This window comes from Procambarus clarkii, chromosome 19, assembly GCF_040958095.1.
Source record: "Procambarus clarkii isolate CNS0578487 chromosome 19, FALCON_Pclarkii_2.0, whole genome shotgun sequence".
NCBI classification, from domain to species: Eukaryota; Metazoa; Arthropoda; class Malacostraca; order Decapoda; family Cambaridae; genus Procambarus; species Procambarus clarkii.
In genome coordinates, this window is record NC_091168.1 from 30,573,302 (window position 1) to 30,592,444 (window position 19,143).

A 19,143-nucleotide genomic window follows, 5' to 3' on the forward strand; every position below is an offset into this window, starting at 1 on the left:
AAGCAACAGCCTGGTGGACCAAACTCTCACAAGTCAAGCCTGGCCTCGGGCCGGGCTTGGGGAGTAGAAGAACTCCCAGAACCCCATCAACCAGGTATATGTGGGCCTGCGGGCCGCTCCAAGCAACAGCCTGGTGGACCAAACTCTCACAAGTCAAGCCTGGCCTCGGGCCGGGCTTGGGGAGTAGAAGAACTCCCAGAACCCCATCAACCAGGTATCAACCAGGTATAAAGGGAGCAGTATAATATAATGATGGAGGGAGCAGTATAATATAGTGAGGGAGGGAACAGTGTAATATAATGAGGGAGCCAGCAGTGTAATATAATGAGGGAGCCAGCAGTGTAATATAATGAGGGAGCCAGCAGTGTAATATAATGAGGGAGCCAGCAGTGTAATATAATGAGGGAGCCAGCAGTATAATATAATGAGGGAGCCAGCAGTGTAATATAATGAGGGAGCCAGCAGTGTAATATAATGAGGGAGCCAGCAGTATAATATAATGAGGGAGCCAGCAGTGTAATATAATGAGGGAGCCAGCAGTGTAATATAATGAGGGAGCCAGCAGTGTAATATAATGAGGGAGCCAGCAGTATAATATAATGAGGGAGCCAGCAGTGTAATATAATGAGGGAGCCAGCAGTGTAATATAATGAGGGAGCCAGCAGTATAATATAATGAGGGAGCCAGCAGTATAATATAATGAGGGAGCCAGCAGTGTAATATAATGAGGGAGCCAGCAGTATAATATAATGAGGGAGCCAGCAGTGTAATATAATGAGGGAACCAGCAGTGTAATATAATGAGGGAGCCAGCAGTGTAATATAATGAGGGAGCCAGCAGTGTAATATAGTGAGGGAGGGAACAGTGTAATATAGTGAGGGAGCCAGCAGTATAATATAATGAGGGAGCCAGCAGTGTAATATAGTGAGGGAGGGAACAGTGTAATATAGTGAGGGAGGGAGCAGTATAATGTAGTGAGGGAGGCAGCAGTGTAATACAGATAGAAGGAACATCAGTGTTCCCTCAGGTTGGTGTGAGGTCACTGAGGGAGGGGAGGGAGGGAGGGAGGGTGGGGGAGGAGGAGAGGGAGGGAAGAGCGGTCACTCCCTATCTCAGTCGTCGCCTGGCCGCGTGGGGAGACGCACGTGTATTTCCATCGCTGGCTCTCTCTCTCCTCCCTCCCCCTCTCTCTCTCTCTCATTCTCCCTCCCTCATAACCCCCCCCCCCCACGGGGCAAAGACAGTGCTACTCGACCCCATTGAGGGAGTGTAAGAGGCGGTGTTGTTAGAGTGCCATGATGGGTCGTTGCCTACGCTAACTGCTCAACTATCGGACCCTTTACTACCGTCTTAATTATTATTTCTGGTAAGTTGAACGTCTTGATCAAGTTTCTTGGTAGTCGGTAAACTTAACTACTTTGTGACGTCTTAATTATCGAGTTTTTGTGGGGTTTTAATAGTATTTTATTTCATAAAACTAAATTTCTTTTATTCGTGCGAAATGGCTGGATTTTATTTCATTTAAACCAGGTTTAATAAATTGATTTAATTCGGAATTGCGTTAAATGCGTCAATTTATTGAGTCAATGCACTTAGGAGTTTTCCTTAAGTGTTTCATTACTAAATTATTAGTAATAAAACGCACTTATTACTATTATTACAAAAAACTTTATTGGTTGCTGGAACTTTGAGCCAAACCGCTACAGTGTTTTTATTGACCAGATTAATTAATTGGTTGATTTCTAAATTGTCTTAAATGCTAATTTTTGTTGAATCTAAACTATTTCAAACTTTCTCATCAACCCCCCCCCCCCCATGCTCTTCCTTAGAATTAGATGTGTTCGTTAGAATTTGACGATGTGTTCGTTAGAATTAGATTTGTCTTGTTTGTTAGAATTAAATGTGTTAGTTCGTTAGAATTAGATGTATTTATTCGTTAGAATTAGATGTGTTTATTCGTTAGAATTAGATGTGTTTATTCGTTAGAATTAGATGTGTTTATTCGTTAGAATTAGATGTATTTATTCGTTAGAATTAGATGTATTTATTCGTTAGAATTAGATGTGTTTATTATGACGGAATTAGTACCAGAATTATAAATTATTTTTTGCACATTTGTTACATTCAGATTTTTAGAGCTGTTGGTGTTGGCAATATGACCCCCACTGTGGGGTGGGGGTGCTGTGACCCCCTCTGTGGGGTGGGGGTGTTGTGACCCCCACTGTGGGGTGGGGGTGCTGTGACCCCCACTGTGGGGTCGGGGTGCTGTGACCCCCACTGTGGGGTGGGGGTGCTGTGACCCCCACTGTGGGGTGGGGGTGCTGTGACGCCCACTGTGGGGTGGGGGTGCTGTGACGCCCACTGTGGGGTGGGGGTGCTGTAACCCCCACTGTGGGGTGGGGGTGCTGTGACCCCCACTGTGGGGTGGGGGTGCTGTGACCCCCACTGTGGGGTGGGGGTGCTGTGACCCCCACTGTGGGGTGGGGGTGCTGTGACCCCCACTGTGGGGTGGGGGTGCTGTGACCCCCACTGTGGGGTGGGGGTGCTGTGACGCCCACTGTGGGGTGGGGGTGCTGTGACGCCCACTGTGGGGTGGGGGTGCTGTGACGCCCTCTGTGGGGTCGGGGTTAATTACCCCAACACTTTAACAAACTGCACACACACACACACACACACACACACACACACACACACACACACACACACACACACATGTCAGACCAATCCAGGAGTATGCAGCCCCAGCATGGAGTCCATATCTAGTCAAGCATAAGACTAAACTGGAAAAGGTTCAAAGGTTTGCCACCCGACTAGTACCCGAACTGAGGGGTATGAGCTACGAGGAGAGACTACGGGAATTAAACCTCACGTCACTGGGAGACACAAGAGTTAGAGGGGACATGATTAACACACAGAAGATTCTCAGAGGAATTGATAGGGTAGATAAAGACAGACTTTTTAACACAAGGGGCACACGCACTAGGGGACACAGGTGGAAACTGAGTACCCACATGAGCCACAGGGACGTTAGAAAGAACTTTTTCAGTGTCAGAGTAGTTAACAGGTGGAATGCATTAGGCAGTGATGTGGTGGAGGCTGACTCCATACACAGTTTATAATGTAGATATGATAGAGCCCAGTAGGCTCAGGAACCTGTACACCAGTTGATTGACAGTTGAGAGGCGGGACCAAAGAGCCAGAGCTCAACCCCCGCAAGCACAAGTAGGGGAGTAGAGCAGCGCCGGGATACGAGCCCGGGCCGGAGACAAGTGTGAAGAACACACCACAGAGGGCGCCACCACCAACGTGAACATTGAACAGCGACGAACCCCGCGTGTGAGGCAACGGGTGTTCAAGCCCACATAACCTTACCCAACACAGCCCAACACAGCCTAACACAGCCTAAACTGAGCCTACACAGCCTTGCTAGAGGTCCACCTCCCCCCATAACCCCCCCCCCCACGCACGAAAAATTAATTACTCTTGTATCACTTACGAATATCATTGTTGATTCTTGAAACGAATCTCGGCACGATTTACCACTTCGTTAAAAAGTGACATGTTTTACCTGTGTGAGACGCGTGCGAACCCTCACCAGGCCCGTGTATGGGAGCCGTGTATATCACCCGGGCGTAATGTTGGGTTACTACCTCGCTTGCTGAAGGGTTTGGTTAACCCGGGAAGTGAAGAACACGAAGAACATCCTGGAGAACAGGCAGGGTTACTGTTCAATAGTGTTGGGGAGACTTTACGCCAGGTAACACTGTAAGGTAACACTGTAAGGTAACACTAAGTTAACACTGTAAGGTAACACTGTAAGGTAACACTAAGGTAACACTGTAAGGTAACACTGTAAGGTAACACTGTAAGGTAAACACTGTAAGGTAACACTGTAAGGTAACACTGTAAGGTAACACTGAGGAAACATGAAGGTCACTCAGTGTTCTGGGTGCCTCCTTACCCCGTTGGTTTGGTGACTTGCCTGGATTTACCTGACGGTCCCCATCTCTAGTGGCTTTAACGGGACCTGAATTTGCCTGAGGGCCCTATGGCTGGCCCTCAGGGTGGTACTCATGGGTGGCCCTCGGGGTGGCCCTCAGCGGCTGACCCTCAGGGTGGTACTCAGGGTGGTACTCAGGGGTGGCCCTCAGCGGCTGGCCCTCAGGGCCAGCCGCTGAGGTTGTAGTCCCTACAAACCTAGTAGTCCCTACTAGGTTTGTAGGGACTAGGGTTACTCTCTCCCACATCTGAGCCAACCAGAGACACCTCACACCTGCTTGATGTGGTTCTGGGAGTTCTTGACTTGTGAGAGTTTGGTCCACCAGGCTGTTGCTTGGAGCGGCCCGCAGGCCCACATACCCACCACAGCCCGGTTGGTCCGGCACTTCTTGGTGGAAACAATCTAGTTTCCTCTTGAAGATGTCCACGGTTGTTCCGGCAATATTTCTTATGCTCGCTGGGAGGACGTTGAACAACCGCGGACCTCTGATGTTTATACAGTGTTCTCTGATTGTGCCTATGGCACCTCTGCTCTTCACTGGTTCTATTCTGCATTTTCTTCCATATCGTTCACTCCAGTTCGTTGTTATTTTACTGTGTAGATTTGGTACTTGGCCCTCCAGTATCTTCCAGGTGTATATTATTTGGTATCTCTCTCGTCTCCTCTCTAGTGAGTACATTTGGAGAGCTTTGAGACAATCCCAATAATTTAGGTGCTTTATCTCGTCTATGCGGGCCATATATGTTCTCTGTATTCCCTCTTATTTCAGCAACCTCTCCTGCTCTGAAGGGGGAAGTGAGTACTGAGCAGTACTCAAGACGGGACAACACAAGTGACTTGAAGAGTACAACCATTGTGATGGGATCCCTGGATTTGAAAGTTCTCGTAATCCATCCGCTCATTTTTCTGGCTGACGCAATATTTGCTTGGTTATGCTCCTTAAACGTTAGATCGTCGGACATCATTATTCCCAAATCCTTGACATGCTGTTTTCCTACTATGGGCAGATTTGATTGTGTTTTGTACTCTGTATTATATTTAAGGTCCTTATTTTTACCGTACCTGAGTACCTGAAATTTACACTGTTAAACATCATGTTATTTTCTGATGCCCAGTCGAAAACTTTATTAATATCAGCTTGAAGTTTTTCAATGTCTTCAGCCGAGGTAATTTTCATACTGATTTTTGTGTCATCTGCAAAGGATGATACGAAGCTCACATCTTACTCTCCCAGTCAAGCTGACCACACCATCATCAGTTGTCAGTTTCTGCGTCTAACTCACCAACACATCGTAAGTCCGGCTACGACCCAACATCGTAAGTCCGGCTACGACCAACACATCGTAAGTCCGATTACGACCCAACACATCGTAAGTCCGGCTACGACCCAACACATCGTAAGTCCGGCTACGACCCAACACATCGTAAGTCCGGCTACGACCCAACACATCGTAAGTCCGATTACGACCCAACACATCGTAAGTCCGGCTACGACCCAACACATCGTAAGTCCGATTACGACCCAACACATCGTAAGTCCGACAATACGAACAAACACATCATAAGTCCGGCTACGACCCAACACATCGCAAGTCCGGCTACGACCCAACATATCATAAGTCCGGCTACGACCCAACGCATCGTAAGTCCGACTATACGACCCAACACATCGTAAGTCCAGCTACGACCCAACACATCGTAAGTCCGACTATACGACCCAACACATCCTAAGTCCAGCTACGACCCAACACATCGTAAGTCCGACTATACGACCCAACACATCCTAAGTCCAGCTACGACCCAACACATCGTAAGTCCGACTATACGACCCAACACATCCTAAGTCCAGCTACGACCCAACACATCGTAAGTCCGACTATACGACCCAACACATCCTAAGTCCAGCTACGACCCAACACATCGTAAGTCCGACTATACGACCCAACACATCCTAAGTCCAGCTACGACCCAACACATCGTAAGTCCGACTATACGACCCAACACATCCTAAGTCCAGCTACGACCCAACACATCGTAAGTCCGACTATACGACCCAACACATCCTAAGTCCAGCTACGACCCAACACATCGTAAGTCCGACTATACGACCCAACACATCCTAAGTCCAGCTACGACCCAACACATCGTAAGTCCGACTATACGACCCAACACATCCTAAGTCCAGCTACGACCCAACACATCGTAAGTCCGACTATACGACCCAACACATCCTAAGTCCAGCTACGACCCAACACATCGTAAGTCCGACTATACGACCCAACACATCCTAAGTCCAGCTACGACCCAACACATCGTAAGTCCGACTATACGACCCAACACATCCTAAGTCCAGCTACGACCCAACACATCGTAAGTCCGACTATACGACCCAACACATCCTAAGTCCAGCTACGACCCAACACATCGTAAGTCCGACTATACGACCCAACACATCCTAAGTCCAGCTACGACCCAACACATCGTAAGTCCGACTATACAACCTGAACTTACTAACCTCCCCAAAAACGCAATGTTTCCCAACCACAACAGGCAACAAGCACGACACAGATGTACACACCGTGAGCCTGACACGTGTACAAGGGGGGGAGGGGTGTACATTGTACTATATGAACCAGACGGGTGTGTACAGGTGTCGATACTGCGTGCATCTGTCTGGGTACCAGACAGAGAACTTGTTTTGCAACAGATGTGTTCAATCCGTTTGTGATGTTAAGGTTGACATTATTAAAACACAGGTGTTCTTGGCAGATGTTTATTAAAACACAGGTGTTCTTGCCAGATGTTTATTAAAACACAGGTGTTCTTGACAGATGTTTATTAAATCACAGGTGTTCTCGACAGATGTTTATTAAAAACACAGGTGTTCTTGCGAGATGTTTATTAAAACACAGGTGTTCTCGACAGATGTTTATTAAAACCCAGGTGTTCTCGACAGATGTTTATTAAAACCCAGGTGTTCTCGACAGATGTTTATTAAAACACCGGTGTTCTCGACAGCTGTTTATTAAAACACAGGTGTTCTCGACAGCTGTTTATTAAAACACCGGTGTTCTCGACAGCTGTTTATTAAAACACAGGTGTTCTCGACAGCTGTTTATTAAAACACCGGTGTTCTCGACAGCTGTTTATTAAAACACAGGTGTTCTCGACAGCTGTTTATTAAAACACAGGTGTTCTCGACAGCTGTTTATTAAAACACAGGTGTTCTCGACAGCTGTTTATTAAAACACAGGTGTTCTCGACAGCTGTTTATTAAAACACAGGTGTTCTCGACAGCTGTTTATTAAAACACAGGTGTTCTCGACAGCTGTTTATTAAAACACCGGTGTTCTCGACAGCTGTTTATTAAAACAGGTGTTCTCGACAGCTGTTTATTAAAACACAGGTGTTCTCGACAGCTGTTTATTAAAACACAGGTGTTCTCGACAGCTGTTTATTAAAACACAGGTGTTCTCGACAGCTGTTTATTAAAACACAGGTGTTCTCGACAGCTGTTTATTAAAACACAGGTGTTCTCGACAGCTGTTTATTAAAACACAGGTGTTCTCGACAGCTGTTTATTAAAACACAGGTGTTCTCGACAGCTGTTTATTAAAACACAGGTGTTCTCGACAGCTGTTTATTAAAACACAGGTGTTCTCGACAGCTATAAACTAGCAGCCAAGACGAAAAAGACCGGTGGAGGGCGGTACAGGTGCCGGTACACGCCCCTGGAAAATATACTCTGGACGGTACGGGAGCCGGTCGGCCGAGCGGACAGCACGCTGGACTTGTGATCCTGTGGTCCTGGGTTCGATCCCGGTCGCCGGCGAGAAACAATGGGCAGAGTTTCTTTCACCCTATGCCCCTGTTACCTAGCAGTAAAATAGGTACCCGGGTGTTAGTCAGCTGTCACGGGCTGCTTCCTGGGGGTGGAGGCCTGGTCGAGGACCGGGCCGCGGGGACACTAAAGCCCCGAAATCATCTCAAGATAACTCAAGATAACAGTACACGCCCCCGGAGGGTACAGTCTGGACGGCGGGTGACGCCAGCACGCGCGCGCGCGGGGCCGCACGTGCTCCTGCAGGGCAAGAAGGGCACATGACGCCACGTGCCGGCCCGGGGCAACAAGGGCACATGGCGCCCCACTAACGTACTGGTCCGGCGACAAAGAGGTTTATCGAGGACACAAAATGGCGGCCAGGCGTCTGTGGACGACGCCAGCCGTCTGTGGACGACGCCAGCCGTCTGTGGACGACGCCAGCCGTCTGTGGACGACGCCAGCCGTCTGTGGACGACGCCAGGCGTCTGTGGACGACGCCAGGCGTCTGTGGACGACGCCAGCCGTCTGTGGACGACGCCAGCCGTCTGTGGACGACGCCAGGCGTCTGTGGACGACGCCAGCCGTCTGTGGACGACGCCAGGCGTCTGTGGACCACGCCAGGCATCTGTGGACCACGCCAGGCGTCTGTGGACGACGCCAGCCGTCTGTGGACGACGCCAGCCGTCTGTGGACGACGCCAGGCGTCTGTGGACGACGCCAGGCGTCTGTGGACGACGCCAGCCGTCTGTGGACGATGGCCAGGCGTCTGTGGACGACGCCAGCCGTCTGTGGACGACGCCAGACACGTTATTAGACGTCTTTGGTGGTGCGTCGTTGACAGCTCTTGTTAAAGGGGAGGTGCCGCTAGCCTCTAGGCCTCTAGGCGTGTAACAGTCTACTGGATCAGCTTGAATACGAGAAAGAGTTCTAAAAACAATTCGTAGGCCTAATGTACGCCATTTTTATATCATATATTAGTCCTTGGGAAGGTTGGGTTTGGTTGTTGCTGTTCTTTCTCATCTCTCGCTACAAAATAGCACAAAACGTGTACTTTTGTGTGTGCAACAGTCCACTTTTGTACGTTGTTGTTGTTGTTGTTAGTACTGTTGTTGTTGTTGTTGTTGTTAGTACTGTTGTTGTTGTTGTTGTTAGGTGGAATCGGTAGTTAGCGGGGTGAGCTGGAACAAGCGCCTGATTACCTGTTGTAACAACCACTGCAGCAGTCTTGGTTGTTTACAGTACTACGGTGTGGTTACAACACACACACACACACACACACACACACACACACACACACACACACACACACACACACACACACACACACACGCGCGCGCGCGCGCACACACTTGATTGACAGTTGAGAGGCGGGACCAAAGAGCCAGAGCTCAACCCCCGCAAGCACATCTAGGCGAGTACACGCACACACACTCTACAAGACAGAGAAAAGACAGAAACCTTTAAATTACAGTGAGACGAATTAATCTACGAACGTTCGGAAGTCGGGGCCAGGAGCCAGAGTCACGAAGCAGTTAAGCAAGCACTTACGAACCTGTACATCTGTTCTCCATCTTTGGCGGCTTTGTTTACAATTATTAAACAGTTAATGAGCTCCGAAGCACCAGGAGGCTGTTTATAACAATAACAACAGTTGATTGGCAAGTTTTCATATTTGTAAACTGTTTAATAAATGTAACCAAAGCCGTCAAAGATTGAGGAAAGATGTACACGTTCGTAAGTGCTTGCGTAACTGCTTCGTGAATCTGGCCCCAGGAGCCTAGCTCGACCCTGCAAGCACATCTAGGTATGTACACATACACCCACTCATTTGTAACAGTCAGAACACCAGAAAACATTTTTAAAACCAAATGGGCGGCATAGCTGGAGGATAATGATATAATAATTGTATGGCTAGAACACGAAGATATCCCATAGATAGCCAGCCCTCCACCATAGATAACCAGCCCTCCACCCATAGAGAGCCAGCCCTCCACCATAGATAACCAGCCCTCCGCCCATAGAGAGCCTGCCCTCCACCCATAGATAGCCAGCCCTCCACCATAGATAACCAGCCCTCCGCCCATAGAGAGCCAGCCCTCCACCCATAGAGAGCCAGCCCTCCACCCATAGAGAGCCAGCCCTCCACCATAGATAGCCAGCCCTCCACCATAGATAGCCAGCCCTCCACCATAGATGACCAACCCTCCACCATAGAGAGCCTGCCCTCCACTCATAGATAGCCAACCCTCCACCATAGATAGCCAGCCCTCCACTCATAGAGAGCCAACCCTCCACCAATAGATAGCCATCCCTCCACCATAGATAGCCAACCCTCCACCATAGATAGCCAGCCCTCCACTCATAGAGAGCCAACCCTCCACCAATAGATAGCCAGCCCTCCACCATAGATAGCCAGGCCTCCACCCATAAACTCAATATCTAGGTTGGTCAACATGTTATGGAGTGTCTCGCCAGCAGTAATAAGTCGCCCCCACTGACGGCCCGGAGGCTCACAGGGGCTGCATCACGGCCTATTTACGGCCTGAGGAACGTGGAGGCTGGACAACACCCGTCACCGGGGGTCCTGGAGCCCCCTTACACCCACCACCCCCGGTAATCTGGGGGCACCGCCAGAGAGAAGGGGAGACGACCCCAGCCGTTTGGGCCGCCTGGCTTACGACTTTTAACCAGTCGTATCATTCATCAGCGGACCCCGGAATAGTTCATTCCTCTTTTTGTGTGTATCCCTTGGCCCCATTTCTCGTGTGGGGCATTATGTGCCCCGTGTGGGCTGCCCTCCGTCATGCCCAGCTACCTGGCCCCACGTGCCCGACCCTTCCCCGCTGCGCCGGGTTTAAAAGCCTCGTCTTGGTGAAAGTGTTTTCAACTTATCGTGAAATATCGTTTGCATCCTACACCGGGAGCGCCATTTAAACACCACAACCGCCGTAGTTCTTACTTAAAAGATTAAAATCGTAAAGTAGGACGAAAACTTGAGTAGAATTACGTTAAAATTTGGGTATTTGTAGAGGCGACCACCGCCTGATATCAGATCAGCCGGGGCGCTCACAATACCTTATCTAACGTGGTGGTGTTGTTCTGTCTCTCTCAGGTGGCGGTCTACGCGCATCAGAATAGCGCACAGTAAAAGATTCTAACCACGTAATTGGTCATTAATTGGATACAATCCTCATGATGACACGTATAAATGACTGAATCCTCCTTCCACGCTGACTTCCTCAACAAAGGAAGATCGTGTTGATCCTGCGTAATGGTGTTTGATCACCATACCTTAAGGATTGGAGCCCCCGGTAATGCTTAAGGCAGTTAACAAGAGGTTTAGCAAGCCTCTTGTTAACCTTTAGCAAACTACCACTGGCATCAGTGTTACCAGTACGGTTAGTGCCAACACTTTTAACCGATATTGTCATATTAACCGATACTCTGGACCGATACTTAATATTTTTGTCTAATGTTAAAACTGTTTAGAGAAAATCATAAAATATCGAAAATAACTATAAGAAATATATACACTATAAGAAAATCATAAAATATCAAAAGTAACTATAAGAAATTATAATTTTCACTATATTATAAATTTATAAATTTAAATTATAAATTATAAATTATAAATTTTCACTATAAGAAAATCACTGAAATATCGGCTGTAATTTTACCGATACAGCCAAAATACCGAGACCTCGGTACAGCTGTTTTGTACCGTGTTTACGGTACGTTGGTGCAAGAACCTTAACGACTTCGTTGTTTAACGAGAGCCTATTGCTGTAGCTTGCTGAACCGTCAATTCAAATACATTTCCGTTTACTGTAGTCTGATTTCAGTGTTGCAATCTCTTGTATTTTATGTGGCCTGTTGTATTATATGTGGCCTGTTGTGTTTGATGTGAGCTGCTGTATTTTTCCGTATGTTGTGTGTTGTATTTTTTTTTTTTTTTTTTGCGTTTTAGTGTGTATATCCTGCGTAGGGTTTGCGTGTTGCTGTATGTTTTGTATGTTGTATTGTGGGTGGTGTATGAGGCGTGTATGGTGTGAGGATGGTGCTGAGTAGAAGGCACTCTAGAGTGACTCTACCGTAACTAGAGTGACTCTACCGTAACTAGAGTGACTCTACCGTAACTAGTCACTCTACCGTAACTAGAGTCACTCTACCGTAACTAGTCACTACCGTAACTAGTCACTACCGTAACTAGTCACTCTACCGTAACTACACTTAAGAGAGATGTAGTGACGTCCAATTTATCATGCAATAACAAAGACCAACATGTCCTTTGTTAAGTTAACATTCAGTCATGCATGTTAACTTAACATTATGTGTAATGTTTTTAACATTGACTAATATTCAGGAAATGCTTCAACTACCAGATTGCCTCGTTGTAATATTAGGCAGTTTCTTCAACTGTTACCCCGTGGGGATTGTATCTAAGAGTGACGCTGATTCGACGCTGATTCGACGCTGATTCGGCCACCAAGATATACGTCATAAAGACGAAGTACATATCCTATGTATATACAGGGCTGTACAGCCTAATGTTACATTTCTAGGTTCAATTCCGCAATACCTAACAAATACTTTCAGGTGTTTAAGGATCATTTACACTCTGCAACACCCGGGAACCGCCGGAGAGAAATTATATTTACCAAATGCTCAAGTTTTGAGCATTTTTCCAATCGTAAATTGTAATTAAACTACTTTGGAAAGTACTCATAAATTTAATACTTCAGTTGTTCATTAGCCTCGAGAAGTAGTCATTCATACATTTGTATACACATTTATACATACATTTGTATACACATTTGTATACACATTTATACATACATTTGTATACACATTTGTATACACATTTATACATACTTTTTTATATTTGTATACACATTTATACATGCATTTGTATACACATTTATACATACTATTTGTATACACATTTATACATGCATTTGTATACACATTTATACATACTATTTGTATACACATTTATACATGCATTTGTATACACATTTGTATACACATTTGTATATACATGTATACATATATTTGTATATACATTATGGCGGAGGATGGAACACAGTGTTAATATAATTTCAGCAAAATGTGAACTACAACAATGAATGAACCACACATTGTAGGTACTTTGCTGTACAGTGAACCACACATTGTAGGTACTTTGCTGTACAATGATCCACACATTGTAGGTACTTTGCTGTACAGTGAACCGCACATTGTAGGTACTTTGCTGTACAATGAACCACACATTGTAGGTACTTTGCTGTACAGTGAACCGCACATTGTAGGTACTTTGTTGTACAATGAACCGCACATTGTAGGTACTTTGCTGTACAATGAACCACACATTGTAGGTACTTTGCTGTACAGTGAACCACACATTGTAGGTACTTTGCTGTACAGTGAACCACACATTGTAGGTACTTTGCTGTACAATCATCCACACATTGTAGGTACTTTGATGTACAATGATCCACACATTGTAGGTACTTTGCTGTACAATGAACCATACATTGTAGGTACTTTGCTGTACAATGAACCGCACATTGTAGGCACATTTCTACAATGTTTGACAACTTACCAGTCTAGGAGGCCTTTATACTATATACTTTGATATACCTTTATCATATAATTTGATAATAAACTTTTGGATAATTTGTCAATTTATTCCTGGTAATTAACCAACTGAAGCTGTCTTAAAAGTATATAATGTATACTGTCTTAAAAGTATATAATGTATACTGTCTTAAAAGTATATAATACTGAATATAATTGATATATACTATATATACTTAAAAGTATATAATATATACTGTCTTAAAAGTATATAATGTATACTGTCTTAAAAGTATATAATACTGAATATACTTGATATATACTATATATACTTAAAAGTATATATTATATACTGTCTTAAAAGTATATAATATTGAAGTATATCGCAGGCTGAATCTGGCAGCAATGCAACTGAGGGCGGCCATTTCTTACTGCTGGTTTGATCTCTTATAGGCCTTAGGCCTATGTGATGTATTGATTTTACCCCCCCCCCCCCCCGCTATTTTCTCGCTTCCCGCCATCGCTCTCCGTGGCAATAATACAGCTGCATAATACACCGTGGTAATGATACAGCTGCATAATACATCGTGGTAATGATACAGCTGCATAATACACCGTGGTAATGATATACAGCTGCATAATACACCGTGGTAATGATACAGCTGCATAATACATCGTGGTAATGATACAGCTGCATAATACACCGTGGTAATGATACAGCTGCATAATACATCGTGGTAATGATACAGCTGCATAATACACCGTGGTAATGATACAGCTGCATAATACACCGTGGCAATGATACAGCTGCATAATACACCGTGGTAATGATACAGCTGCATAATACACCAAGAATATATTTTGTAATATTTCTCGTTACAACTGCTGGACGTTCTCAAGTATGATACGATTTTGTGTATGATACAGTGTAGTGTATGATACTGTGTTGTGTATGATACAGTCTTGTGTATGATACAGTCTTGTGTATGATACAGTCTTGTGTATGACACAGTCTTGTGTATGATACAGTCTTGTGTATGATACAGTCTTGTGTATGATACAGTCTTGTGTATGATACAGTCTTGTGTATGATACAGTCTTGTGTATGATACAGTCTTGTGTATGACACAGTCTTGTGTATGATACAGTCTTGTGTATGATACAGTCTTGTGTATGACACAGTCTTGTGTATGATACAGTCTTGTGTATGATACAGTCTTGTGTATGATACAGTCTTGTGTATGATACAGTCTTGTGTATGATACAGTCTTGTGTATGACACAGTCTTGTGTATGATACAGTCTTGTGTATGATACAGTCTTGTGTATGATACAGTCTTGTGTATGACACAGTCTTGTGTATGATACAGTCTTGTGTATGATACAGTCTTGTGTATGATACAGTCTTGTGTATGACACAGTCTTGTGTATGACACAGTCTTGTGTATGACACAGTCTTGTGTATGATACAGTCTTGTGTATGACACAGTCTTGTGTATGATACAGTCTTGTGTATGATACAGTCTTGTGTATGATACAGTCTTGTGTATGACACAGTCTTGTGTATGACACAGTCTTGTGTATGATACAATGATACGTTTCGGTCCGTTCTGGGGCCTGATAACGACGTTTCGGTCCGTCCTGGGCCCTGATAACGACGTTTCGGTCCGTCCTGGGCCCTGATAACGACGTTTCGGTCCGTTCTGGGGCCTGATAACGACGTTTCGGTCCGTCCTGGGCCCTGATAACGACGTTTCGGTCCGTTTTGGGGCCTGATAACGACGTTTCGGTCCGTCCTGGGCCCTGATAACGACGTTTCGGTCCGTCCTGACCCCTGATAACGTCGTTTCGGTCCGTCCTGACCCCTGATAACGTCGTTTCGGTCCGTTCTGGGGCCTGATAACGACGTTTCGGTCCGTCATGGGCCCTGATAACGACGTTTCGGTCCGTCCTGGGCCCTGATAACGTCGTTTCGGTCCGTCCTGACCCCTGATAACGACGTTTCGGTCCGTCCTGACCCCTGATAACGTCGTCTCGGTCCGTCCTGGGCCCTGATAACGTCGTTTCGGTCCGTCCTGACCCCTGATAACGACGTTTCGGTCCGTCCTGACCCCTGATAACGACGTTTCGGTCCGTCCTGACCCCTGATAACGACGTTTCGGTCCGTCCTGGGGCCTGATAACGACGTTTCGGTCCGTCCTGGGGCCTGATGACGACGTTTCGGTCCGTCCTGATCTTTCGTGAGGGTTCATGACGGAGCGAAACGTCGTCCCTGACAGCACGTGGATGGTTTAGGTTATTCAGTCCCGTTAGTAACATCGTAGTGGAACACGCTGGTCTGTGACACGGCCGAAACTGTCCGTTCCGCCACTCCGGGTCCAAGTTCGATGGGTTTTTTTTTTCTACCACAGACGTGGCCACGCATTTACAATGCTAACCAGCATATATACATTTTCTTCTGTCCTCCATGGACAGGGTTAGAGAAGTGTTAAACATATAGTTCAAGGGTTTATTGAACACTCAACCACAGAAGGTGAGTCGGTGCTTTTAAAATGCTAAGCTAACCTACATACGTAAATACATAGATACACAGATTTACGTATGCCCTACATAAAGTGTTCGAAGTGTCATTAATGTGCATTTACAAAGGTGAAATGCAATTCTGATCAGCTTCCATATGTACTTTATACACATACATATACGTTCGCTGTGACAGCGACAAAAATAATATATGTAATCCCTATCGAGTAAATCCACAGGAAGTCGACCCCCATGGTACTAAATCCGCGAATCCCGGCGGGCGGCGAGGCTGGGGTGGGGGGGGGGGGGGGATAAGGGTGTAGGCCTATTGGGGGGGGGGCGGCACGTGGCTGACCCCCCACACCCCCACCCCCCGCCCCGCCCACAAGAGGATCTCCTCCCCTCGTTTTTAGGTGCACATAAAAACACCCATTTTGCGCACGCGCGAGCCGACCTCTGTATGGGGGCCCGCGCTTGATGTACCCCGCTGGAGGGCCCCAGGTGCTCTACGGGGCCCCCTGAGGGCGGGGGCTTTTTGTCAGGGGGTTCGGAGTCACGTGTTTGGGTGTGAGAGGCGTGGTTGTGGAGGGGGCAGGTGTGTGTGGTGGGGGTAAGAGGAGCGGGGTGTAGGGGGCCAGCGATGTCTGCCCTCTCCTCCCTCTCCTGCTGCTGCCATTATTACTGTTTATGGCTGCTGTCCCCTGCCACCCCCACACACCCCCCCCCTCCCCCTACAACGCCCTCCTCACCCCCAATACTTGTCCCTTGAGCCCCCCCCCCTCCGTAAACACACCCTCAAACTCCCTCCACCAACCCCTCCTCCCCACCACAATCCCCACCATCTTCATCACCCACCACCTCCCCCAGCTAGAGGGCAGCCTCTAGTGTACTGGAGGGCAGCCTCTGGTGTACTGGAGGGCAGCCTCTAGTGTACTGGAGGGCAGCCTCTGGTGTACTGGAGGGCAGCCTCTAGTGTACTGGAGGGCAGCCTCTAGTGTACTGGAGGGCAGCCTCTGGTGTACTGGAGGGCAGCCTCTAGTGTACTGGAGGGCAGCCTCTAGTGTACTGGAGGGCAGCCTCTAGTGTACTGGAGGGCAGCCTCTAGTGTACTGGAGGGCAGCCTCTAGTGTACTGGAGGGCAGCCTCTAGTGTACTGGAGGGCAGCCTCTAGTGTACTGGAGGGCAGCCTCTAGTGTACTGGAGGGCAGCCTCTAGTGTACTGGAGGGCAGCCTCTAGTGTACTGGAGGGCAGCCTCTAGTGTACTGGAGGGCAGCCTCTAGTGTACTGGAGGGCAGCCTCTAGTGTACTGGAGGGCAGCCTCTAGTGTACTGGAGGGCAGCCTCTAGTGTACTGGAGGGCAGCCTCTAGTGTACTGGAGGGCAGCCTCTAGTGTACTGGAGGGCAGCCTCTGGTGTACTGGAGGGCGGCCTCTGGTGTACTGGAGGGCAGCCTCTGGTGTACTGGAGGGCAGCCTCTGGTGTACTGGAGGGCAGCCTCTGGTGTACTGGAGGGCAGCCTCTGGTGTACTGGAGGGCAGCCTCTGGTGTACTGGAGGGCAGCCTCTGGTGTACTGGAGGGCAGCCTCTGGTGTACTGGAGGGCAGCCTCTGGTGTACTGGAGGGCAGCCTCTGGTGTACTGGAGGGCAGCCTCTGGTGTACTGGAGGGCAGCCTCTAGTGTACTGGACGGCAGCCTCTAGTGTACTGGAGAGCAGCCTCTAGTGTACTGGAGGGCAGCCTCTAGTGTACTGGAGGGCAGCCTCTAGTGTACTGGAGGGCAGCCTCTAGTGTACTGGAGGGCAGCCTCTAGTGTACTGGAGGGCAGCCTCTAGTGTACTGGAGGGCAGCCTCTAGTGTACTGGAGGGCAGCCTCTAGTGTACTGGAGGGCAGCCTCTAGTGTACTGGAGGGCAGCCTCTAGTGTACTGGAGGGCAGCCTCTAGTGTACTGGAGGGCAGCCTCTAGTGTACTGGAGGGCAGCCTCTAGTGTACTGGAGGGCAGCCTCTAGTGTACTGGAGGGCAGCCTCTAGTGTACTGGAGGGCAGCCTCTAGTGTACTGGAGGGCAGCCTCTAGTGTACTGGAGGGCAGCCTCTAGTGTACTGGAGGGCAGCCTCTAGTGTACTGGAGGGCAGCCTCTAGTGTACTGGAGGGCAGCCTCTAGTGTACTGGAGGGCAGCCTCTGGTGTACTGGAGGGCAGCCTCTGGTGTACTGGAGGGCAGCCTCTAGTGTACTGGAGGGCAGCCTCTAGTGTACTGGAGGGCAGCCTCTAGTGTACTGGAGGGGCAGCCTCTAGTGTACTGGAGGGCAGCCTCTAGTGTACTCGAGGGCAGCCTCTAGTGTACTCGAGGGCAGCCTCTAGTGTACTCGAGGGCAGCCTCTAGTGTACTGGAGGGCAGCCTCTGGTGTACTCGAGGGCAGCCTCTAGTGTACTGGAGGGCAGCCTCTGGTGTACTGGCCGAGGGTTTAATGGGGGTGATAGTTGCAACTTCTCACATGACGCTGATGTTACCGTGTGTGTGTGTGTCACCGGTGCTGGCGCTCCAGCTGTGTCCAGAGATGTATGTTCTTCTCTTCCCCGGGCCTGTGCTTGCCTTTCATAATTTTGTATTTGTATGTAGTTGTAGTGATGTGTATAGACTGTTTGGTCGATGGTGTAGATTAGTAGTGGTGATGGGTCCAGGACCTTGCGGGACCCCGCCCGTCACCTCCCACCTCTCTCTCACCTGTCATCTGCCTGTCACGTGGCATCTGCCTGTCACCTCCCACCTCTGTCCAACCCGTTCTCCCACTTTCTTATAGTCCGTATTTACTTATTAAATAAGTGCATATGTGACATACTAATTGATTGTGAATATTTTAGTTTACCTTGAAAAGCTTCATAGAAAACACCGACCTTACCTAACCTTCTTAGTATGTTAAGATAAGCATCTTATTGCTTCGTAATTACAATTATTACTCAACCTATACCTATAATTGGTTAAGTAATAATTGTAAATAAGAAGCAATAAGATGCTTATCTTAACATACTAAGAAGGTTAGGTAAGGTCGGTGTTTTCTATGAAGCTTTTCAAGGTAAACTAAAATATTCACAATAAATTAGTATGTGACATATGCACGTATTTAATAAGTCAATATTGACTTAAAGAAAGTGCGAGAACGGGTTGCTCTGTGACGTGTCAGACACTGCTATAAACTTGAGGATGTCTTCAGTTACTTGATCGTC

At 47.5% G+C, this 19,143-nt stretch overlaps 2 protein-coding genes across 2 annotated transcripts in view; both read left to right on the top strand.

The window, feature by feature from the left end:
• Nucleotides 1-7,797, top strand: part of LOC138366393 (uncharacterized) — a 49,190-nt gene extending 41,393 nt beyond the window's left edge. Inside the window, exons 2-4 of the mRNA XM_069327435.1 lie at nt 5,162-5,292; nt 5,376-5,532; nt 7,655-7,797. Coding sequence (XP_069183536.1) covers nt 5,162-5,292; nt 5,376-5,532; nt 7,655-7,797 — 431 coding nt within the window. The remainder of the gene's footprint in view (nt 1-5,161; nt 5,293-5,375; nt 5,533-7,654) is intronic.
• LOC123757423 (protein hunchback) overlaps nt 1,153-19,143 on the top strand; it is a 48,678-nt gene continuing 30,687 nt past the window's right edge. The window contains exon 1 of the mRNA XM_045740984.2: nt 1,153-1,366. The gene's annotated coding sequence lies outside the window, so the exon portion shown is untranslated. The remainder of the gene's footprint in view (nt 1,367-19,143) is intronic.